This window comes from Ornithodoros turicata, chromosome 6 (genome assembly GCF_037126465.1).
Source record: "Ornithodoros turicata isolate Travis chromosome 6, ASM3712646v1, whole genome shotgun sequence".
Classification (NCBI taxonomy): domain Eukaryota; kingdom Metazoa; phylum Arthropoda; class Arachnida; order Ixodida; family Argasidae; genus Ornithodoros; species Ornithodoros turicata.
In genome coordinates, this window is record NC_088206.1 from 26,345,238 (window position 1) to 26,370,243 (window position 25,006).

At 46.6% G+C, this 25,006-nt stretch overlaps 1 protein-coding gene and 1 non-coding gene across 3 annotated transcripts in view; one reads left to right on the plus strand and one right to left on the minus strand.

The window, feature by feature from the left end:
* The window catches only part of LOC135396468 (agrin-like), a 60,414-nt gene that overhangs the window by 31,588 nt on the left and 3,820 nt on the right, over nt 1-25,006 (plus strand). Inside the window, exons 4-9 of one of the 2 annotated variants that reach the window (XM_064627455.1) lie at nt 7,091-7,327; nt 11,350-11,699; nt 11,994-14,482; nt 14,618-14,635; nt 14,736-14,847; nt 15,474-15,835. In XM_064627455.1, coding sequence (XP_064483525.1) covers nt 7,091-7,327; nt 11,350-11,699; nt 11,994-14,482; nt 14,618-14,635; nt 14,736-14,847; nt 15,474-15,835 — 3,568 coding nt within the window. The remainder of the gene's footprint in view (nt 1-7,090; nt 7,328-11,349; nt 11,700-11,993; nt 14,483-14,617; nt 14,636-14,735; nt 14,848-15,473; nt 15,836-25,006) is intronic. The other variant, XM_064627456.1, reaches the window with a different exon arrangement.
* On the minus strand, nt 24,743-24,815 carry Trnaa-agc (transfer RNA alanine (anticodon AGC)). The gene has a single exon. It is a non-coding gene; the product is annotated as a tRNA-Ala (tRNA).

The following is a 25,006-nucleotide window of genomic DNA, read 5'->3' on the forward strand; positions in this document are numbered from 1 at the left end:
GGTTGCGCAACCCGAGTTGCAGGAGTTGCAGAGCCGATCGCTTCACGAGCGATTCCTCCTGCAACTCTAGGTGCAACCTGTCAATCACACGGCTCCTCCTTGCAAGTGCGACCAATCAGGAATACTTTAATGTGTCAGTTTATTGAAGCGGCAGTACTTGGGACGATGAAATTTCCCTGTCCAGTGGAAACTATGCAAAATTATCAAACTCGCAAGGGATTGAAGTCGTAACGAGCGGAAGTCGCAGTGCGATTGGACGAAAATGATGACAATGATGTTTTTCTTGCGCCATCTGGCGAGCTTGGTGACCACTACGGCATTCCGAGTTGCTCGCCGTATGAAAGGGACCTATTTGGTGCAACTTCGGTTGCGCGTAACTGTAGCGGGAACCGAGTTGCATCATGTGAATCGACCCTTACAGGGCGTTTATTTATCCTCTACAGATATTTTATTAAAAAAAACACGAGAGCAGCATATATGTCGTCTTTGCAGTTGAGTTATACGGCTAGAAAGACATCCTCTCGAAGATCGTATATGTAACTAGAAGATGACTAAATTACCTAAAATTCTTAACTCTGTAAGTAAGGGATTTCGAACAAAAGCGAGGTAGCAGAATGGGAGAAGATCCTCGTTGAAAGCCATTCCAGTTTTATATAATCCTGAAACGCGCCATCCATCCCGCGCTATCCATAATAGAATTTTGCTATGCAAATGAGCCAAAACCGAAACCGCGCCGGTCGGGAGCGCAGGGGGCACAGCGCTCATTTCACGTCAGAGGGCCACGTGCTGTGGAGCGATGGCTCGTAGGTGCTGGCCAGGTCATCCACTTTGCGGACCAGATAAGTCTGTGTCGGCGAAAGTGCTTGAGGCTCGCCATTTTGCTTCCGGCTCATTTGCGTATCAAAATTCGGCGATAGACATTTAACGGAGATACGCGCTCGTTTCAGGATTTTAAAAAGACAGAATAGCTTTCAACGCGGATTGTCTCCCGTTCTGCTTTCTCGCTTTTTCCCGAAATTCCCTCGTCAGTTAATGAATTTTAGGTAATTAGGTGCCGTCTTGTAGTTACATACTGTCTTCTGACAGTCTGTCAGAACACACACATACATACTGTCTTGAGAGGGTGTCCGCCTGGCCGTACGTATAACTCAACCTCAAAAAATACATTTACGCTGCTCTCATAACCTTTTTTATAAAAATTATGCATAGGATTAAAAAAAAAAAAACGCCCTGTGTAAACGTGGCACACCTGACGATGCAGGAGTGTGCATTTACCTTAGCTCTAGTTTTCTTTTTCTTTTTAATGGATGGTTGAGCAGACCTGAAATCTCAGTGTGTGTTTTTTTTTTTTTTCCATCTCTCTAAAGCGGTGGCTTTCTTCACGGGAAGTGTACTTTCGACGCCCCTTCGGGCGTGCTCTGGGGCATAGTTGCCCCACTGCCTTTTTGCTCTATCTTTGCTTCAACCGTTTCCGGGCTTACACGTGCAACTTTGGAATTCGAATATATTCGTCCTGAAAGATGCATTCCTTCGATTCGAAAGTCGAATACAGAATTCCATTAAATCCGTTAAATCCACGTTTGTAGCCCGCCTCGACTAATGTCACGTTGTTTACATAGAATTCCATGTTCTATTCGGAGTTCGAATCGAATACGCCGATATTCGAAAAATCCGAGCACTCTCAGAACCCTACCTATGAAGTCGGCCCAGGACGTACAACACCCCCGCGGGTGACTTCTCGGTAAAAAAGACCATGACCACTCAGCATTGTGCTTGTTCCGAAAGTAACTAACGGAATACCGCTACTCCACTAAAATGTTGCGAAATACTAACATCATTACAAAATCCAAGAAGCAACGAGATAGCGCTACCGCTACAAAATAAAAGTAACGCAAATACTTATCCGCTATTTTGCCGCTACTGTAGGGCCGTCGTTCAGGCATCTCGTTTCTGATCGCACCTAACAACAGTGCGAGAGTTACGCAAGGTGCTGATTCGAACCTGGTCCTGTTTGGGCTTTTCCTGAGTTAATTGTCTGACTTAATTGACTCTGGGCGTCGGAGACTTACGTGTTTGTGTCGTCCATGTTTGTAGCCCGCCTCGGCTCATTTCTTCTTGTTTACACTCCCGAGTTGTTCGAACAACCAAACGGACAACACAGGACAAGAATATACAAGAGGACGGTCTGTCCTGTGCTGTAAGTTTCGTTTTTCGTCCCGTAGTCTTCGGCCCGAAACTCACTGAAATGGTGCATGCATCATACAGTGGACAATAGAACAATTTACGGTTAACTCATCTCTGTTCTTCTCTGGTCATCATCTCTTTGTTTTCTCATCATCTCATCATCTGTTTGTTCTTTCTGTGTGTAAGTGTACTGGGGTAGCCAGTTCGACTTCGACGAAACTCACATCCCCATTTTTTTTTTCTTTATCACATCACATCACATCACATCACGGCTAACTCACACATTATTTTATTGGATGTTGTTTTTGAATCTCGCACTGCGTACATTCACGTTATCTTGTGCAAAGTAATCATTTTTCCAGATTGTTGTTCTGAAAGAACAGTTCTCAACGTCGTGCCTGTTCTCAACGTCGAGCTTTTCCCTCTACTTATACTGTCACCTGATTGATTTTCCCTGCGTCTATCTCTATAAAATATAGCGCGTATTCTATTCAAATATTGATCTCAGGACAGGATTATATCTGTTCCTTCTTTCGTTCTTTTTTCTTCTTTTTACGCGCGTTTACCAATGGTGTACACGTAAGAAATTAGCCAGCTCTGCCAGATGGAAAAACAACGAAACGCCGACAGACAAGCGGACAAAGAACACATTTCAAGCCCCTGCGCCAGAGAACAACGCAGGAAGGGATGAAACAACAAAAACCGACCGTGTCTGAATCAGGCGCGCACGATGGCCCTGCGACCTTCATTGAACGCAGTAAATGCGAGTGTAATATTATGAAAGAGCTACACAAAGAGCACACTAACATCACATTCCTCGCACAAGTAAAAATTCGCTCCATTGTTCATATTACTCAGCATAAGATACCCGTATATGTTTTTGTTTTGTTTTTTTTTGTTTTTCAGAAATGGGAATTGAGGCTGAACAGTACGAGGGCAAGGGAGGGTTAATATTATTGGATCAGTTCGAAGATAAAAAGACAATTATTAAATTAGAATGCTGAATGCGGAATACGTTCCCGCGGATGCGTCAACTAGTAATGTTTACTGCGTGGCTTTCCCAGGATTCCGGAATTTTACGTATTCTGCGTTAAAAGTCATCGTATAGTACCAAGCGGAGACTGAAGAAGTGTGTTTCGGTTTTCAAGTGAAATGTCTTAGCGCAGCTACAGAATACTACAGCCCTACATGTGATACTCAGTAGGCCTCAGTGTTGTGCATAGCGGTGTCGGGCCTATAGTGTTGTGCCCCTTTAAATACCCGATTGCAGGGAACATCAAGCCCAAAAAGAGAGAGAGACTCCTTTCGTGTGTTCTGCAACACATATTAATGGCGCTCAGCCGATAAAGAGAGATGTTATAGTATTACTTTTGACATGACCTTCGATGGGATTACCGAAAAGAGGCGTCTTTCTCATATAACGCTTTGTGTGCACGACGCATAAAGATAAACGAAAAACTTCCTTCCTTATATTGGAGCCAGAGAAGCATCGGGTCGGGAACCGCCGATATTTCGAAGAGCTCTGTTCGAAATATCGGCTGCGGCTCCCGAGCTGATGCTTCCGTTTCAATCTGCCTTCGCCGAATCGCTCGATTTTCCCCTCTTCGACGTTCCTTCCTTATAATTTGCCGGGAGCGAAAACACGGTATGCGAACAATGAAAAACGGCTGCTAGATGTGCTCCGCACGGACATTAATGCCTGCACGTTCATTTTTCGTGTTCTTGCAAAGTATGCGGTTCCACCTGATGGCAATGCGAGAGTGGGGTGGGAAATAATGCAAACGCAAAACCTCAATGCGCCGCCAAAAAAAGAAAAAAAAAACTTCGCCATGTTCACGTGCCACCGCCCTGGAGCCGAACGCCATCCAGAATGACATCGTTCTGTTTCTTGACTCGTAGAAAACAGGAGGCGTCCGCCGGTTTTGGTCAATTTATTTATCCATTTAGAAGTTCCCTTAAACGAGAAAGTCCTACGAGATGGTGCACCGTACTAACATTCAATTTCAAATATTGCAGTGTCTACAATACTTTCGAATATCTACAGTCCCGAGAGTAGTGTCACCGCCCTTAAAGCGGAACTATCTACCTCTCCCTACATTAGCTTTGCGCCGAAGGATCTCCAGCCTCACCCTTTTCCACCGTTATTTTCACAATGATCATTTAAGTGCGGAAATGATAATTAGATGTGCGTATACTTCTTCGAGGTTCGATCACACTTTCAAGGTCTGATTCAAGGTTTGGTCTTGATTCAAGGTCTTCAAGGTTGCTGTCAAGGTAGCTAATGACTGGAATGGTCTTCCCCAGAGCCACGGTTCCGGACTGAAAGAAAACCGGAACCGAAAACCGAAAAACACCGTTATTTTGGGCGAACTTGAACGCAACGAAAACCGTAAAAGAACTGAAGTGAAAGGACTGAAGTGAAAGAACTGAAAGAAGTGAAAAACTGAACTGGACCTCAACAGCACATACAGCAAGAGCTCAAGTGCACAATGCATGGCATCCATCGGTGTTTCGGTAGGAAACTCTGAAATTCATTCTCTCGGATCAAAGGTCCCGTCTTTCCCCGGAAATACTCGACAACTCACTGTTACCTATAGGTCAACTACATTGTAGTTATTTGTGCGCGAACCTCACATCACAACAAATAATGCGCCAGAGCGCAAGACGGGCTGATTGTTTTTATCTAACTTTGTAACCTCGCTCTCCCCCCCCCCCCTTTGTTTGATATCTTGGAGAGAATAAACGGGGTAATTTTCGCTGCCGCGAATCCTCCTTTCTCCTTACACCATGTGAAACTGAACCGGTCTGAACCGGTTTCGAACCGTTACTTTTTAGTCCGGCGCTGAACCAGAGCTCAACCGTTTTCTTTGAACCCAAACGAAAACCGTTTCGGTTCGACACCCTCCCAGAACCTTACTTCGGGACCAAACGGACTTTAAAAACGCTGTCACAGGGCTGTTCCTCTGCTCGTCTCCGGTTGAATAAACCCAGTGGTGTATATACCGTACATACTCATGACATGCAAGTAATGCTAGTTTTTGCGTGATGTCTTTTGTTGCATTTTTGTTCTACGCATCTTGTACTGCTAGTGTATATGTATTTACCAATTTGAGTGTATTGCTTGTATCTTGTGTGCTACAGCATGCACTACGTATTCCGTGCCATCTACGTCATGTAACGCCCCCTCTGGGCCTTCGACGATGACCAAATAAATAATAAAAAAATCATCGTGCAGCAAAAGAGAAACACACACACACACACATGCACAAGCTAAACAAGTCTCCCTTAAACACATCAAAGGGCGAAAACATATCAATACTACCATCAGAGGAGGATACATTATAATTACGTTGAATACGATGCAAAGGGCCTGAACTAAAATAAACAGAAGGGTAAAAAAAGCAGATCGTGCGAGAAAGGCTGACGTTTTGACGGCTTTTCTTTTGCGTGTTATCTGTTCACATCATAACTACCACCACTATTTTAACGATGTAATGCAAAAAGTAGTCGCTTTTGTTTCCTGGTTTATGTTTTTCCGCGCTGCTTTTTGTGTATCTTACTTATTTTGGTTGTTGTTGGTGGCATTGAGCCCTCTTTAGCCGTTACATTCGTGCCTCAAGCACCACGTGTCATCTTCATTGTTTGTTTGTTCCAGGGATGGGCCTAAATACAATTTTTTTTAGTATTTAAATAGAAATGCACACTTCGTTGAAAGGGGTATTTATATACTCTGTTAAAAATACAAAAGTATAGTAAAGTAATGTTAAAGTATTTAAACACAAAATGTAAATACAGTATTTAAATACCGTCACTAACTACCATAAATACTGTGAGGAATATGTAATCTGGAATTACAGAAATAACGATGATCCGAAAAACAAATCAGCAAGGACCAACAGAATTTATTTGTTAGATTATCATGGCAATTTAAATATTAGAGGTTACTCGAAGGCTGCATCTTCTAGGCATCTTCTGTTCTAAACAGAACTCCGACCTGTCGTCGCTTCGCGCTCACCATTAATTCATCCTCTCATATTAACCTCCATGAAGTGGGGTAGGGTCCTGCGGCTATCCACGGGGAAACATCCCATGTCATCATCACTTCTCCATCATTTATTGTTGTTGTTGTTATTGTTTGGCCGTGGAATTGGATTCGCAAAGGAGAACAGCCTCTCCACAGGTGCCGATGATCAAAGGCTCTCACTAAGTTTGACGAAGATGCTTCGTACAAAAAGGTAGTCGGATAGTCGCGGCCGTTGTCCGCAACAATGGTGAAACACTCTCCATCTAAAACGGGTTATCGCATGCGCATGCTAGCGTAAACATCCACGACTGCGCAACTCTGGGGTGCTGGTAACAGGATCACTTCGTGTCCCCGACCTTTGCATTGCCGTTCTCCCCGAAAGGTAAAATGCAGGGTAAATTTAAGATATGAGTCAGTGTCTTGTGTATTTAGGAGTATTTATAAATTATATACGAAAATAAGTACCCCAAAATTTGGAATTGAAATATAATTATAAATACATTTTTCGAGCCTGTATTTAAATAAAAAATATAAATACGCGTATTTATGTTTTAAACACTATTTTAATTACAATGTATTTAAATACTGCCCATCCCTGGTTTATTGTTTGCCTCAGATTTTGCATCTCAACATCCTTTGGGAAATGAAAACGATACTCAGTGCACAAGCTACTCAGGTACCATCTTATTCTAACCGCAACTAAACTTTATTTTCGGGAAACACATTTTAAGCTCCGTTCGAAAGCAGCGCCCGGGCTCCGCGGAGCCGCAGCGGTGGCGCAACCGTTGCTGCTCATCATGGCGGTAGTAGTGTTGTTGTCGCTCTTTTTGGCGGCAGGTTGCTGGTTCCCGTGTTGTGAGCCCTGTTACAAATTTTCTTCAGATGTGTCCGACCCGTGCCGTGAGCGCCAGTGCCAATGGGGCGCCGAGTGTCGGCCGACGTTGGACGGCCGCAGCGCCGATTGCGTCTGCCCGGACAAGTGTGTTTCCTTCGGGGATGCACGGGGGTCGCGACCCGTCTGCGGCTCCGACGGCCGGGATTACCCCAACACCTGCGAGCTGCGGCGCGCCGCTTGCACCGCTGCTAAGGAAATCAGGCCCCGCTTCCAGGGACCTTGCGGTGAGTAGCCGAGACTATTGGGTAAGGTCATGAAGCCGGTCATAGGGAAAGAAAAGAGATGGTGCTCATCGATTTTCATTCATTTCGATAGCATCCCATACTCACCGATGGTCGTGACCGTGCCTGTCGCGAGCATCATTTTGAGGCTTTTTCGCGGTAATGTGAATGAATGTGATCTAATAACGGAACTCAGTCAAATCTACGCACCAACGACTGCGCCGAATGACACAGCTATCGTTTCTGATTTGATGAGAAAGAGGGTCGTACGCATTTTGTGGCAATTAATGTACACCAAAATTGCTACAAAAAGGCCTCCCATTTTCAACAAATCGGGAAACAATCTGTATGGCATCTGTTCCGAACGTGTTGTGAGGTTAAATTCGTCTTTGCAGTGTAGCTATTTTGTATAGGAGAAATTTCTTTCACGACTGTGTTTTTTCATTTGAATGAATACAACCAAACTATTTGTTGCATCGTGCACTATGTACGCACATAAGTTATCTCTCCCAGAGTATGTCCCTTAATAGGCAGTTTATTTCTGACTTTCTATTTTTGTTACTACAATGGAACTACGTTCTATTACTTTCTATTTCTGTTCGCCGCTCATTTACTTTGTATCACTTGGTGACACCCTGACCTTTCACTTTTTAAGGTGAATGTCCGATATAGACTGATTGATTATGTACATTTACGTACATTACATTATGAACAAACTGTCGATTATGTACATTTGTCTGCTTGCTGCGGAGGTCCAGGCGCCTTCTCAGGGCTACTGCCTTTTGCTCCTGGATTCCTCTCCTTATGTTTAACGAGAAATAATAATAATAAAAAATAACTACAAGGTGGCCTTCATGTGTTTTTAGCGGTTGTTACGCTCCAAGCAAGGAAAAGTAGTATGTACACTGAAGATTTTCTTTGCTCTGTAAGCGATCGAATTTGTAATCGAGCTTTTTCAACGCAAACTAGTATTAAAGGGCTTTGCAAATGGTACTACATATCTATCTCAGTATGATTTGTGAAGTAGTAGTAATTATCAGTAGTAGTAATTTCTCAGTAGATTTACGAATGGCCCTGTGAGTTTGGATTGTTTCAAAGTTTTGGATTGTTGTGTCTCGTCCAGCGATGTGGAGCGCTTGGAGTACGAATTGTACTTTGTACTGTACCCTAAGAAGTGGCGGATCCAAGGGGGTGGGGAGCGATCGCCCAACGCTAAGTTACGCATTAAAACGCTAGGTCACACATTAGTTCCCCCCTCTCCCCTCCCCAGTTACGGGATTCGACAAAGACCCCCCCCCCCCAAACAAGAAAAAGAAAAAAAAAGAAAAGCGAGGGTCTGGACCCTAAACACTCTTGTCTGGTAGTTTCTTGTACAAGCCACAGGCGATAAAATCAGTAATGACAAATTAGTAGTTGTGCCTGGAAGTGGAATTTTTGGAAGAGCAAAATGCGGTGTTGACAGGCCTGAAATGTTCATAGGCAATAAGCAGTCGTCACGTTCAACACTGTTAAAACAGAACTTCATCTCATTACACGGTAAGAGCAAACCGAATGCAAACGAAATGATACCTTTGTGGAATGTCCAGACGTACGCCTTTGTGTAGTCGATTGATAATTAGCACACACGCATATTTAAAAATGGTGATGGTGGTGGTGGTACTGTTGTAAGAGCTCGTCGTTGTCGGCCTCACAAAGGTGGGCAACGTCACGACTAACGCTCTGGGGGAATGTGCGTCCTGGGCCCACTTCTAAGGGAACTGTGCCGACATCCAACCATCATCCCGAACGACATCGTTCTCTCCCATGATTCGCTACAAAAGAGAGGTGTACGCCTTTTTCGTGACACTTGCGCATTTATGTTAATTATCACACACACACACATAAAAAAAAAGGCGTACGCCTCCCGTTTTCAACAAATCAGGAGAGAGAACGATGTCATTCGGGATGATGGCGGCTAGCAGCGTGCTATGCGGTGAAGTTATGTTTCAAAGGGTTTGATAAACCATATGCAACGCACTAAATGTATGGCTTCGTTCCATACGTTGTAGTTCATGAATTGGACACGCATAATCTCACATTCCTCATTCAAACGGTTTCTTAGCTGTTGGGTTTTTGGAAGTGCGATTTTTTTTAAACTACCGTACAACGCTGAGAGACGTCGGCAGACAAACAGAAAGTGACGTTTTCATCCGTAAACGCTTGCCCGATGTGCGAAGTACCCGAAGCTCACCAAACCGAGGGCGGTTCTCCGGTGGCCGGCTCCTTCTTTACAACCGCCTACGTTGACATAACGGAAAAGTATAAAGTATGCACATCGACGTCCTTTCTACTCGGTAAAACGCTACTCCAAAGGCGGGCTAGGAGGTGAAGAGTAGTGGACGAGGCAATTCAACATAGACGGACAAACACAACACAAGCCTCACAACGCTCAGTTGCATATTTCGATTGAATGATGGCAGTTGAGGAAAAGGCACCAGCAGTGGGATTCGAACCCACACCCTCTGATTGCCGGTCAGATATGTTGAGCAAATGGTTGTCCGGCAGTCAGGGGGGGTTTGAATCCCACTGCTGGTGCCTTTTATTCAACTGCCATCATTCAAAATGTTGAGAGCGACGGAAGAGTGGATTGCATGGCCTTCCGGGTATAATAGCTCCGTCACGCTGGGTCGCAGAAACATAGCGTTTTGATATATACAGGGTGTCCACGCGAACTATAGAATTAATTTTTAAAAATAGAAAAATCACTTTTTCCCAGTTTTAACCAATGGCGATGTACTCTACGCCTAAAGGCCCACCTTGAGATGGCTCAGGCAAGCTTCTGTGACGATGCATTAATTGACTATTGTTTATTAACTTTTTAATTATCACCGATAGAAGACTGACCCAATGACAACATCGGATCCCTTGGGGTCACTGGTAAGGTTGCACTTTTCAGAACAAACATTGAGGAAGTTATAACGCGAGGAAAGGGCCTGGAAAAATGGTGCTCTGGTGGTCATTTTTCGACGCTAAAGTAGAAGCGCTCCCGTTTTCATTTCCTGTGTATGCGGTAGTGGGAAAAAGCTGTCGCACCAATCTATCCCCATGCAACCTATCCCCCCCTGCGACAGTGTTTTCGCTCCCCCGCATACAGAGGAAAGGAAAACGGAGCGCTTCTACTTGAGCGTCGAAAAACGACCACCAGATCGCCTAATTTCCAGGCCCTTTCATCGCGCTATAACTCTCTCGATTTTTGTTCTGGAAACGGTAACGTTACCAGTGACCCCAAGGGAATCGATGTTCTCATTGGGTCAATCTTCTATCGTTGATAATTAAATGCATCGACACAGAAGGTTGCCTATGCTTCTTAGGCGTAGAGTACATCGCCGTTGGTTAAAACTGGGAAAAAGTGATTTTCTATAAAAAAAAAACTTCTATAGTTACGGTGGACGTCCTGTATATGTGCATGTTTAGTACACATAAATCAATATTTTCAACAGTTATTGGAAACGTTCCAACAAACGTTTGGAAATGGTTTCACAACCCCATTAAGAGTGCAGAATGCTAAGCACTGGCACTAGCATATTCCGTACTAGCATGATTGATTTCCTCTAAATCTGTCTGTGCCTGTAAATGCAGATACTTCAGGTTAAATAAGATTTGACTCAGTTTTAAACTGAATCAAAATTAGTACAATGACTGTGTGGCCCTTAGCCTAGCTAGTGATTCTATCTCTCTCCATATTTACGAGTAAGAAAATAACTATAACTATAGTTCGTAACTAGCACTTGCCGAAAGCGCCTGCAAAGCTTTCTGGAAATACCAATGAAGAGATACTTTCTTTCTCAAATTTTTTGAACACGGAATGGTTGAAACGGGGAGAGATCATTGGTGTTATCAAAATCAACTTCTTACCTCCCACTCGACAGCAGTTGTGTTGTTAGAAAACGCGAATTATGCTGGCAACACAATGCTGTTCTGTAGTCGGAAGCACCTTGAGAAACACAGAGAACCCCCCAAACTAAGACTTACTATGACGTTTGCAGACCCATGTGCTGGAGTGGAGTGCCCAGGGTCGCAAGTATGCCAACTAGACGAACATCGCAACCCCATCTGCCGGTGTAACGGTGCCTGTAGAGATGGAGGCGGCGGATCCGGACCCGTGTGCGGCTCCGACGGACGTACTTACAGCAGCGAGTGCGCCCTACGTGTAGAAGCGTGCCGCTCCAGAAGGCCTCTGCTCCTACGACTGCTACACTCGGGTTCGTGTAGCCTGCACCCCTGTACGGCCCTTCGGTGCGGTCCGGGACAAGAGTGTCACATCGACCGGTTAGGCCGTGCCCAGTGTGCCTGCCCGCCTCCCTGCGAAGCTGTCGTACGGCCTGTCTGTGCACACGTGGGTTGGACATCTTTACTCAAATCGAGCTCAGCGTGGCATTCGATGCATTAACGTTTGTATTTTCCCGCAGGATGCGACGTTGCGAGCTTGTGGTTATCATTAGCTTGCAGTTGTTATCGTTTATCTCAGTATACCACGTCCTAATGCGGTCTCTTGGAATATTCCTTACTTAAGTATAGATCTGATAGATATTTCTCGCTGGATAGTCTTTCAAGCATTGTCAATCAGAACTGTATATGTGTAATTATATAAAGAACCTTGATTTATGCTCTTTTTTCCCCCTTGTTTCAGGATGGTAACACCTATGATTCTGAGTGCCATCTCAGGCGAGATGCCTGTCTGCGTGGTGTCTCAGCCCCCCAGATAGCATACACCGGGCCTTGTGACACGGCAGGACCATGCCATGGCTTCCAATGTCCTTCAGGAGCTCTCTGTTCTGCAAATACTGACGGAACTCCAAGCTGCCATTGTCCCGCCTGTCCTGCTGATACGTTCGACCCAGTGTGTGGCTCGGATGGCATCTCTTACCGTAGTGAATGCGAGCTTCGTCGTGAAGCTTGTCAGCGAGGTCATGAAGTTGTCAACTTCTCCCACGTCGGGCTGTGTCGCGACGCTTGCGACGACCAGCGTTGCCCCTTTTATGGCGTGTGCAATGAGGGTTCATGCACCTGTCCACCACCATGCGAGCCCCCAGTTGACGACCCGGTATGCGGTTCTGACGGAGCCACTTACCGTAACGAATGTGAACTGCGTCGTGCAGCCTGTGAGAAACGGCTCCACCTCGAGGTGAGTTCCCGTGGACCATGCGATTCCTGTCGAGGAGTTGAATGTCGATATGGAGCTACCTGCCAGAACGGTGTCTGCGTTTGTCCAGACTGCGACGAAGCACAAGATGCCGTCTGTGGATCTGACGGTCGCACGTATCCTAGTGAATGCTTTCTCCGCCGAGCAGCTTGTGAGCAGGCCAGAGAGGATCTGACGGTTTTAACGCGTGGAGACTGTCCACCTGAAGACGGCAGCGGGTCTGAGGGATCCGGATGCAATAGTTGCCGCTTCGGCAGTGAATGCCGTGGAGACGAATGTCGGTGTCCTGATAGTCCATGTCCTCCAGCACCCGCGCCAGTTTGTGGATCTGATGGTACATGGTACGCGAGTGCCTGTCACCTGCAACGAGAAGCATGCCTTCGTCAACGCGAGCTTCGGGTAGTCGGAGCCTCACGGTGTGAGGCGGCTCGTTCTTGCTCTCGGAGCCCACATGGCTGTTGCCCCGATGGAGCAACTCCTGCCTTGGGTCCTCGCGGAGCTGGTTGCCCCAGCGTTTGCCGTTGTAACCGTTTGGGTGCATTAGGTCCAACCTGCGACCCAGCGTCGGCACAGTGCGCTTGTAAGCCCGGGGTAGGTGGTCTCCGCTGCGACCGTTGCCAGCCTGGCTACTGGGGCCTCCACCGAATATCTGATGGTGTGAATGGGTGTAGTCCGTGTCGCTGTCATCCCATGGGCTCTGTTCGTGACGATTGTGAACAAATGACTGGCCGTTGTGTTTGTAAGCACGGCGTCCGGGGAATGAAATGTGATCAGTGCCCAGTTGGAGCGTCTATTGGGCCTGATGGCTGCGCCGCAGGAAGCGAATCACCGCATCATACATGCGAACCCTGCAATCAAGACGGAGGAGGACCCGTATGCGGCTCCGACGGTCAGACGTACGCGTCGGCCTGTCAGCTGCGACAGTTTGTGTGCCGTCTGCATGTAAATTTGACAGTAGATCGACGTGGGGCATGTAGTCCAACAGCAGTCCCGACTGCAGGTTCTATTCGCCGCTCCACAGCTCAGCGGTTAGCTATAGAGCAGAGCGGACTTGTTCCACCAACCCCACCGGCTTCTGAAGAAGACGATTCTGCTAAAGAGGCACCGTGGCGTTTTACAGGCGCTTCCTACTTAGAGCTGCGCCGCCTTCAAGCTTATACAGGCCTCTCGCTGGAAGTGGAATTCGAAGCTGAGTCTCCAGAAGGTCTGCTGCTTTATAATGGTCAGACGTCCTCAGGCGCTGGGGACTTTGTAGCACTGGCTCTACGAGAAGGTCACCTTGAGTTCCGGTTTGACCTAGGCTCTGGACCTGTAGTTCTTCGAGCACCACGACGTATCACCCTTGGTCGCCGTCACCGCGCCGTTGCCAAGCGTTATCTCCGTGACGGCTTTCTGACATTGGATGACGAGGCGGACGTCCGAGGTCGATCCAGAGGTCTACTACAATCGTTGGACCTAGCGGAGTCTTTGTTCGTAGGCTGGGTGCCGGGCGGCCCTCCAGCTGGTGTTGCACGTAACGCTGGAACAGGGCTAGGGTTCCGCGGATGTGTGAGACGCCTCCGTGTCGGCAAGCGGGATGCTTCCCCGAAAGAAGTGTTACGTGCTAGGGGTGTGTCGCACTGCTGCAACGGTACGGGTTGCGCCCTGGGATGCGATCCTAACCCCTGTCCGGAAGGCAGCAGTTGCATGGGAGGACGCCCTGACGGATTTTCGTGTCGTTGTGGCCCGGGACGAAGTGGAAGGCTGTGTGCCGATCGAGCTGATGTTCCAGCATTTTCGGGTGACGGCTACTTGGAACTACCACGGCTTAAAAATGTTGGACGTACATTCTCATTGGAGCTATGGTTCTTGGCCGAGTCACCTACGGGTTTGTTGCTTTACAATGGTGGTACCAGTGGCGACTTCTTGTCTCTTGGTCTTCAAGACGGACGTCTGGAGCTGCGCTACGATCTCGGATCTGGAGCTGCTAATATATCGTGAGTATGAGATGCTTCTGTCAACAGTGGAGCGCAGCTTTGGAATTTTTTAAGCGGACAACGACACATTCAACTTCGTTTGCCCGACTGTGCAGTGTAATTCTGTATTTGCTCTATTTTTTCCTGCATACTCAGTGGTACGGCGCTGCTTACGTGAGTTCTAGTCTTGCACTACATGGCGTACGATGACGGCTACAACCGCCAAGTTGTTTCACGATGATGTTTTTTGTTTTTTTCTGTGTTTTTTTTTCAGGACTCCGAATGTTGTCAGTTTGGGTGGATGGCACACGGCGCGAGTGACCCGGAGCGGACGCGAAGGCTCACTGCAGCTTGACGACGGACCGACGGTTCACGGCGAGGCCAGTGTACGTTTCTTGAGAATATGTCAACTCTCGCCCTGTACTTTTTTTTTTCGTTTTCTTGAATTGTAAGATTCAGTGCGGTTGAGAAGGATAGCACAGTCTCCAGCGTGTTACAGCGGGTGCTAGAGGGGAAATGATAACAACCACTTTATTTTAGATATGGTGGTTTGGGGGTTTAATCGATGACATCGCAGTAACCGTGAGAAAATATAAGTAAACAAATGTGAAGATTTCGAATGAGTGCTTTGCATAGAATGCATTTTACGCTTCGGCCTTTCCAGCTTCAGCATTACAGCGAAAAAATAACCCACGGGCAGGACACACGTTTCAGATCCTGATGGTATTGCGAATTCCAAAGTCAGGATATAGCTAGTTCTCCTACTGAAGTAGTCCGACTTATGCATGTTTTCCTGGCAGAGCGCGCAATATTGATATTAAAAATGTACATAAACTGCAGCCAGTCGTATCGGACTATTGTGCCACTTGTCCAAGGGCTGTTGGAAGCTGAATCGCTTTTCTTGCAGTACTCAATTGATCACTTTTCAATCGTTGCTTTTAGTGGTTTAGTGGCACCAGGGCTGTGACAACATTATCGTCTGAAAGTTGGAACGATGTTCTGTCTTGCTCAGGGCCCGCTGAGCGAACTAAACCTGGAACAGCCGCTGTACCTGGGCGGCCTGCCTTGGGATACAGCGGCCAGGCATCCCCAGGGCCTGCAGGGAGCGCTCCAGCGTCTGGTGCTCAACGGAGAAGCCTGGCCAGACTTGGTGTCACGCGCCCAAGCCTCGGAAAGAGTGTCTTCCTTCAAGGGACCTCCATGTGGCAACTCCCCGTGCTTACACGGTGGACTCTGCCTACCGCACCTGGAGCGCTTCACGTGCGCCTGCCCCACTGGCTTCGGGGGAACCCGATGCCAGTTGCCGACACCTGTAGGACCACCACCCGTCGCATTTGACGGAGCTGACACTCGGCATTTCCGCCTCGCAAGTCGGTGAGCTACGTTTTGAAAATCTTATTTCGAGAGAAATTAAGCGTATTCATTAGACGAATTCATGAGCTGACACGTGCATGAACGACGGTTCCATATGGTAGTGGTTTCCTTTCAGAGCACTGTTTCAGTTCAGCTGCTTGAAGCGGCGGGTTAGAGATGGCGGATGGTTTTTGCTTTTTAGGGACACCTTGTGTGAAGCTCTTGCCTTTCATCAACCAAAATGAATCTAGTACAAAGTACTGCCCATTCGGGGCCAGATCACGTCAGTGGCAATGTGTTGTTCCTCAGAAACTTAACAAAGAAACAAATAGCAACGTTTTGAAATGAGCTTGTGGTGGCATTTTAGTGCCCCCCTTAACATGGCCTAAGCCACGTTTGAATTGTAATGTCAGTCAATTAAATTTTTTTGCTTCGGCAAACCTGTTTGAACTGGTTCAAATCGGTTCGACCCCTTATTTTTTCTGCGCCTAGACCCGAATCTGAACCAAACCTATATGCCTGAACGTTGAATGCGAACCCAACCCCACAAAATAGCAGTTCCAATCCCTGGAACAGACACGCTCCCGCGCACGAACTCATATAATATTTACGCTTGCTATCAGCTGTCGTGCTCGTCACTTTCAAAAGAGATTCCAAAGGACTTTCTCTAGAACAAAAAAAAAAAAAAAAAATATATATATATATATATATAGTGGGACATTCTCCGTTGGAGAGATATCTGCGAGATTTTCGTCCTAGAATATACTTTGGTGACTTCAATTCGATTCAGTGAACTCATTCCACTTTAATTTGACTAATAAATATTGGTTTATATATATAAATTAATTAAAATTGAACTAGCTACATTAATTTAACCGTATGCCAAAACGTTCCCTGAAATTTCTTAAGTGTCAGTCATTTCAAACGTTCGGAAAGACATAAATTATATGTCCAAAAATAAAGCAATAAATAAAATAAAGTGCAACTGGCGGCGGTGCTCTTGGTGACAAGGCTACGGAACCTGCTATATGCTGCTATACAAACGTAATATACTGATCACGACACGACAATGGAATAATTTCGCCGAGGCTCCGTCTGCACAACCCGCTTTTAATATTCAATGTGGAAAGTGTCAGCGCAGATTAAAGAACGAGAAAAGTAGCTACCTTCTGTTCAACCTAGGTTTATGTGTTCTGTTTAATTTCATTGGGATCGATGCCGATGTTCGTCATCTGCAATAACTACACTTGAGTAGCACAAAAGTGTTCGTAGAGGAGCAGTGAACTGTCCTTCGACGAACTTTTTGTTTTCACTGCGGCGTTCAACAAATGTGGTGTACAACAAATAATATGAGATACTGCAAAGGAACGACGGGCACTGTTCAGCTGTATAGAGCGTACGAGAGGCCACTAAACTGCACACCCCCAAACCTTCAAAAAGCACGTGAGTGAACGAAGGAAGTCGCCCGACGTTTGCAGATAAGAAGGCGCGAAATTAGACTTGTACGTATCTTGAGTACGTACTCAAAACACTGTGTTTTAAATACTGTATCTCGAGTCCGTACTCAAAATACAGTCATTTTCCGGTATTTTGGTACTCTACTCAATACCTATTGGGACAAGTATTTTTAAAGTATTCAAAATACTTTTTTCAGTATTTTCTACTCCGTACTCAAAATGATTTCCTTCCTCGTCAAGCCGTATCTAGCACACTACCCCGTCGTGTCCAGATTTTCAGCTCACTGGAACTTAACCCCTTATTTCAATTTTTTTAATAGGCTATCTGGTCATCTGACACAATAGGCTGGTCCCACGATTGGCCTTGCTTGTTAATAGCCCGACCCCTTCGTCAGAAAACGGTTCCTATTCATATTGCCAGGTGAATCCCCAGGGGATCAGGTACAAGAGAATCCCGCTATTTATTCCGTTGGTTACCAAAGCAATAAACACGCGCCAGAGGTTGAAAGACCCGAGAATGACATACAGGAGGGATTACTAAGTTTTTGGTCAGAACATATCACCAAAGTATACTTGTGTTCACCAAAGTCCACCAAACATTACTTGACACCAAGTCCTTAAAAATAAAATATATTCAAAAGTATGGCGGATGAAGTTTATTCCTTTCATTTGTACGGCCACGTTCAGAATACTGGTTCCACTTACTGCTAATACTAAAGTACTTTAAAGAGTATCTTAAATACTTCGGAGAGTATTTAGTACTCTACTCAAATTACTTTCAGTTTTGTACTCTATTTTAAATACTTTTTACGTCGAGTAATTATTATTTTAAATACTTTAGCTCAGTATTTTGTACATGTGTCGCGGATCAGCGGAACCGGCTTTCAACGCGCTGCAGCATTTGTAGCAGACGACAAATGCTTCGATAATAATAACGCCTATAAACGCTCGTTTTTATTTATGTAACTATTTGGCGAGTAGCAACTATATCGTGACATGATGTAACAATGATCTGCATGGTATAGTACGTCTTGATATATGCAGTGCAGGTGCAGCATTATATATGAACAGTTACCTGAACTCATTCACGAGTGGTTCCGAAAACATCTATCAAATACAAGCATTCCGGCGTGCAGTAAACTCACGGGATACAGGGCAACGTTTGAGTACTATTTGTATTACTACGCACCAAAAGCTGCTCTAGAGCAAAATGTCAGCGCCCAGACACACGTGGATTGCAAGCATTCTGACACGATCACCGAGTAGCAGCAGACGACACCGTTGACTGTAGTATGCGTGATGTCACAGCCATCGGCTACCCACCTGTGGAGCAGTGTTGCGGAGAGTAGGCACCCTCGGGTGATGGGGGTTGAATTTTCGACATCGGGTTATGACGTCATTTCCGCTAACATTGATTTTTCGTCATCAGTGACTCGCGACGTTGCCCGTCGCGATCGAACCACAAGGAGTAGCAGAAGCAGACGAATTTCCTGTGACCAATGAAAGCATGCGGCGGTTCGCAGGTCCACTGACGTTACGGGAGATGATAGGGCTGTGACGATGGCTAGATGTGTACCCGGGTGTGGTCATGTCCGCGGCATGACGCGACTTCCGCGTTTGCGAGTACAGGTATGACGTTTTCGGATCCACGTGGAGGAAATGCCGATAAAATCGCGTGCCTCGGCAGTGCGCGCGAAGGTATCTGGGTCATTCCACGCCAAATGATGCAAAGGTCCTGCTCGACCCCCCGCACTTCTGGACAAAAAAATTGTCCTGGATACCCTGTGGTATTAATAGCCATTTCCCGAAGTTTTACTGGGGAATATTGAGCCCCTGTCATTTTACGCGGGGTCAAAGTTTTCGGTAAGCACGAAAACCATAGTATGCTTGAAATAATCGGACGGGTGCATCGCTCGCGTTACACGCATAATTATGGTGCTGAAACAGACGACTGCGTTCGGAAAATGCGCTGAAGGAGAAAATTTTGGGAAATTTCAACTTTTAGTGCCCTAAAACGCCCCGGCTATAGGCGCTTTTTCTTGCGACTTTGCGTTTTCTAAAATATACTTTACGTAACAGCTGGAATTCTTGAAAACTTTGTGGCCGTTCACGAGGGCCCATTCTACAAGCCTGCTGCTTTTCAAAGCCGTAAATGCAGTAGTTTTTGCCATAGTACACCTTAAACCTGGCGATTTTCGCAAAGTTTGACTTTTTTACGGCCAATTTTGAAAAGGAAGCGTTCGTCATAGAACAGTCATTTGGTATACATTAGGTAAAGGAAACCCTCAGCCAAAACATATAAAAAAACTAAAGAGGCACTTTTTGATAAGCGCGATTTTTTTTTCCCGCTGAACATACTACGCGGAAGGGCACGCAATCTTCGGTGGAGGGAGAGCGTTGGTGAGCATCGCGGGCCAGGCGCGCTGCAACGCGACAGCTCAGATACACCGCTGCTTGTCGCACGATGCCAAAAAACAATAATTTGGACTTGTGGGCACCGGTCTAGTGCATGCACAACCTACTGCCAATGTCGCGACAGGTAAGGAAACTGCCTCCACCAGTATAGCAACGCGAGTCGATACTTTGCATTACAAACCCAACCGAAACGTATAGCCGCGTGAAATCACTTTTACTTACACCTTCCTCTTATCATTTTCATACGAGTTGTACAAAAACAAAACGTCTGCAACACAAATGAATGGTTTTGCTCAGCACACTAGCACGGTGAAGGCGCTCAAGATTATGTCCAGTAGTTGATGCAGTAGAAGGCGGCTCCGCGTTTCTGGCAGGTTTTTAAACACCCGGAATACCCGATGCTGTTGGGAATGGATGTTGTCTTCATGGTGATTTCAGTGCGGCTAACGGGTTCCGAGCAGCGATACCTCCTTGTTTCAGGCACCGCCCTTGCGCTGTCGTAGCGGTTCTTCCGCGCCCCTTACTGCCGCATTACCTGTTCCTCCGGCACCCAGATCCAAGTAATGGCGTCGAGATTTGCCTCTGCCCGGCTGTACAGATCCACGTGTCTCAGTATGTGACCTTCTAAGGGCCTCTGAATGCTGGCTTTAGCAGCAAGCCTCTTCAGGATCCCAGCTCCATCGCACGGCCCTTTCCCACGTGAGGTCGCATAGAAGTGCCATGATGCACTTATGCTGAAATCCGGGTAGTGGTGACAGAGGTTGACGAAACATTTTTTGTTTTTGTATTGCGAACCTGCCGTGAACTAGTGAAGTAGTGAAGTTTATTTACATGGGGACAGTCTGGTCTTATTCTGCGTATGAGCTCTCTCTGAAAGGTACAGACCACCCCAAGCAGCACAATGTACTGAAAGTCGAGTGCAACAGGGGTGGACGGTATGTGTATTATCAATGTGCTTTAGTTTCACGAGTCTGTTCAAGGCCTTCCACCTACCCGTCCACCCCTATTGCACTCAACTTTCAGTACATTTTGCTGCTTGGGACGGCATTATCGTGCCATAAGCAATCTGATATCACAACGAATGTACGGTGACGCAGGTTCATATTACTAGGGAAGCGGTTGTAAAGTTCCACCGAATGAATGGTGGCCTGTCCTTGATCCAAATAGAAAGATTGCGGAGTGTCCTGTACGATAAACCTGTAGTTTTCGGCAAAATCTATTAGGATGACACCTTCTTGAGGAGGGAGCGGTTGCTTTGCCGCGCAGTGGTGGTATTTCAGTGATCCCAATTTATGCGTCAAGTGATCGACAAAGTCGTTCCGACAGGGTCTTTTCTGTCAGCCACGGAGCAATAAAGCGTAGGACACGTATGTTCACGTGTCGTTGGGATTTGCATCCCAGAGAGAGATTTGTGTCTCCCCTAGAGCCGCCATCTCCAAAAGATTCCCATCTTACCACATCTTTGCCTTTTACAAGCGCAATAAATTGGCGGCACATGCAAAGTCCACCAACGTGTAGAGCCTGTGGCATGCTGCCACCTGCACCGCAGGCTACTGTCTCCAAAAGCAGACAACATGTCAATGGAGGACCAGGAAAACAACCCTTTTCCACTGATAAATTTTCAACTTTGTAGACTATACGTATATGATGCACGCAACTCTGGGACGTCATGTTGGGTTCCTTGCGCATACTGGGGTACTGAGCAGGACCATTTATTTGCGTTGCAGACGTTTTGCTTTTGTACAACACGTATGAAAATGATAAGAGGAAGGTATAAGTAAAAGTCCTTTCATGCGGCTATATGTTTCGGTCGTGTTTGTAACGCAAAGCATCGACTCGCGTTGCTACACTGGTGGAGGCAGTCTCCTTACCTGTCGCGACATTGGCAGTAGGCTGTGCATGCACTAGACCGGTGCCCACAAGTCCAAATTATCGTTTTTGGCATCGTGCGACAAGCAGCGGCGTATCTGAGCTGTCGCGTTGCCGCGCGCCTGGCCCGCGATGCTCATCAACGCTCTCCCTCCACCAGAGAGTGCGTGCGCCTCCGCGTAGTATGCTCAGGAAAAAAAATATTTTCTCGCGCTTATCAAAAAGTACCTCTTTAGTTTTTTTATATGTTTTGGCTGAGGGTTTCCTTTACCTAATGTATACCAAATGACTGTTCGATGACGACCGTTCCTTTTCAAAATTGGCCGTAAAAACGTCAAACTTTTTGGCTGTAAAAATGTCAAACAGGTTTAAGGTGTACTATGGCAAAAACTAGTGCATTGACGGCTTTGAAAACCTGCTGGCTTGTAGAATGGGTCGTCATGAACGGCCACAAAGTTTTCACGGATTCTAGCTGTTACGTAAAGTATATTTAAAAACTCGCGAAGTCGCAAGAAAAAGCGCCGATAGCCGGGGCGTTTTATGGCACTAAAAGTTGAAATTTCCCCAAAATTTCTCCTTCTGCACATTTTCCGAGCTCAACAACAACAACAACAGATAAATGATGCCTATGGCCTGGGGTGATTCACCGCTTGAGAACAGTACACTACCCCATTGCACGCGAAACATGAGATGTGAAATATGAAAATGAAGTTATGTGCAAGTACAACTCTTGAACTCCCCTCCACTGGCTGCGCAGCGCTGCGTCACACAAAAGGAAGAAAGAAACACATAAAAGAAGCGCCAATGGTCCTTGAGATGCAGGGGAGGACCCTACAGCGTCTGGAGCAAACCGGTAGCCAAGAGGAACTCCAAGAACATCAGAAGACCTCGACGGTGTTGCACATGGCTCTGACATGGGCCCAGAATTGCAGCCAGGTTGAACGTCTGTCGGCTAGCACCACCCAGCTGAGCAGAGAGCTGCCCCCTCTCCGTTTCGTTGAGCTCACATTCTATTAGGACGTGCTCAATGTTCGCTACGACGCCACATTTGGCCACATTTGGAGCATATGCTGCTGTCACAGTATCCAATTCGGTACTTGAATCGGGGAGTGAAGGCTACATTGAGACGAAGCCTGTGCAGGAGGGACGTAAAATAGCGTGGTAAACCGCCTTCTAACTGAGAAGGACAAAGTTGGATCCACCGAATACAGTTGAACCTCTATATAACGAATTTGTAAATGCTGGCTCTTTATTTCGTTAAATCGAGATATTCGTTAAATGGAACACGCCAAGTTAAACAAAGATGGCCGCCGCACTACCAGCGCCGCGCGTACCGCAAAACGTCATTTGTCATAAAACAGGTACTAAGGTAAGAAGGGCACAAAATATCAAGCTTTATTCATTACATAACGCTAGGTAAGGCGTAATTTGTGCACAATATCGTTCTGAGCATTCATAACCTTCGTAACTCCGGATGACCTCGACTGCTTTCTCCTACGCGATCGCGTATCGAAGTTTCTTGGTTGGTTCACTTGCACTCATGACGTCCGGAAAGAACAACCGTACACCGCCGAAAAGAACGAGAAACGGGTACATGTCACGTAGACGTCTGCGCCGATGGAACCTTGAACGGCAGTGGCATCATGCCCATTTTACCACCGTCAGCATCAGCGGCGCGAACAAAAACAAGTAATGAAATGGCACAAAACCGCAACGTACTGTCGTCTTCATCAGCACAAGCAAATTAGACTTCGCGAGATGTCAGCAATGCGTGTTTTCTTGTCCGAAAACAGGTGCGAAGAGACCCTCGCGCCGGTTTCGAAACAGCGTCGGCGCAACGATTACCGGCGGCGGAGACGCACATGTCGGCACGCTCGTGCCAACAGCACGTGACAACCGAAGTAACCAACGAAAACTCGCGTAAGGACAACAGAGAGGGAAGGTTTCCCCTCCTTTTCTTCGTGGTGAAGGGGAAAGACACGCGCAGAAGAGCCCAGAGATTTCGTTAAATAGAGGTGACCAAACGAATGTATTTCGTTAAATCGAATGCAAAAATACATTGACGTCTATAGGGATGCGTTCGTGCAACGGAAATTTTTCGTTAAACAGAGGATTTCGTTAAATCGACGTTCGTTATTGAGAGGTTCAACTGTACATGAGAGACCTGTCAGTGATGTTCCGACTCCACTGCTGGCGACCTAGTGGCTGAATGAGCTCATCCAGAAGTGATCTCTTGCCTCGTCTTGATAACACCGTTGGTACAACAGTCCGTGACTGTTGGGCAGCCGCTGCCGCTCTGTCGGCCTCTTCGTTTCCGTTTCCGTTCAAACCACAGTGACCCGGGACCCACTGCAGGGATATATAATGACCGTGTTCACTTAGACACCGAATTTGATGGAGTATATCAGTGACGACTGGGGCGAGCGGTCCACGTATCCCATGTTGGCTGTACATTGAAGAGCAACCTTTGAATCCAGGCCCGCGGATCGTCACAGGACGTCTTACGTAGAAACAACAGGATAGCATATTGCTCAGCCGACGTTGATGATGTGCGGTGTGAGAGACGGTATCCATGTGACACACCGTCAGTTGGAATAACAAATGCAGACGATGAACATTCATGACTGGTGGATCCGTCAGTGAAAACTGCAGTGTGGTCAGAATATCGACTGTGCATCATATCCGCTGCAAGCTGTTTCAGAACTGATGCAGGCACTTGGTTTCGTTCGACGTTAAGTCCAGGAATTGACAATGCGATCGATGGTACTGGAAGCGACCACGGAGGCGTCGTGGACACCACTGATCTTGCAGAAAACGGGGGAACCTTAGGTTTCACTTCCATGAAACAGTTGTATGCGTTACTTTGCTTCCGGCGACAAACCTTTGCTATTAGTGGATGGCGGCGGTAGTGAGCTCTGAGGCGCAAGTAATGGCGAATGGTCTCCCTCTGCCATAAGACTTCAATGGCTATTTCGCTGCTTCTGCTATCACCATCCGCGTTCCCGCAGCTCTCGGGACGCCAAGACATACACTTAAGCTCCGTGCTAGAATACACCGCAGTCGTTGTTCTTGCACAAGAGATAAACTGATGTTCTGAGGCTGGAACAACATGGAAGGGACAAATACAAACAAAGCCTCAAATTGCCTAAGAAATCAACGATGAAAGATGAAAGTCACTGAAAAGGTTAGCCAGCTGTAGGGATCGAACCCACATCTTCTGGATTGCTGGTCCAGGGCTCTACCAATTGAGCTAAGCTAACACGCGTCTCCAGTGACTTTCGGGGTGCGTCATCTGAAGGGACGACAAACCAGCCACTCACTCTCACTCACCCTCCTTTCACTCTTACATTTTTGCTCACTCATACACACATTCATACGACGGAAATCGACGCAAGCGGCACCTGTTGAACAAGAGATAAACTGATGTTCTGAGGCTGGAACAACATGGAAG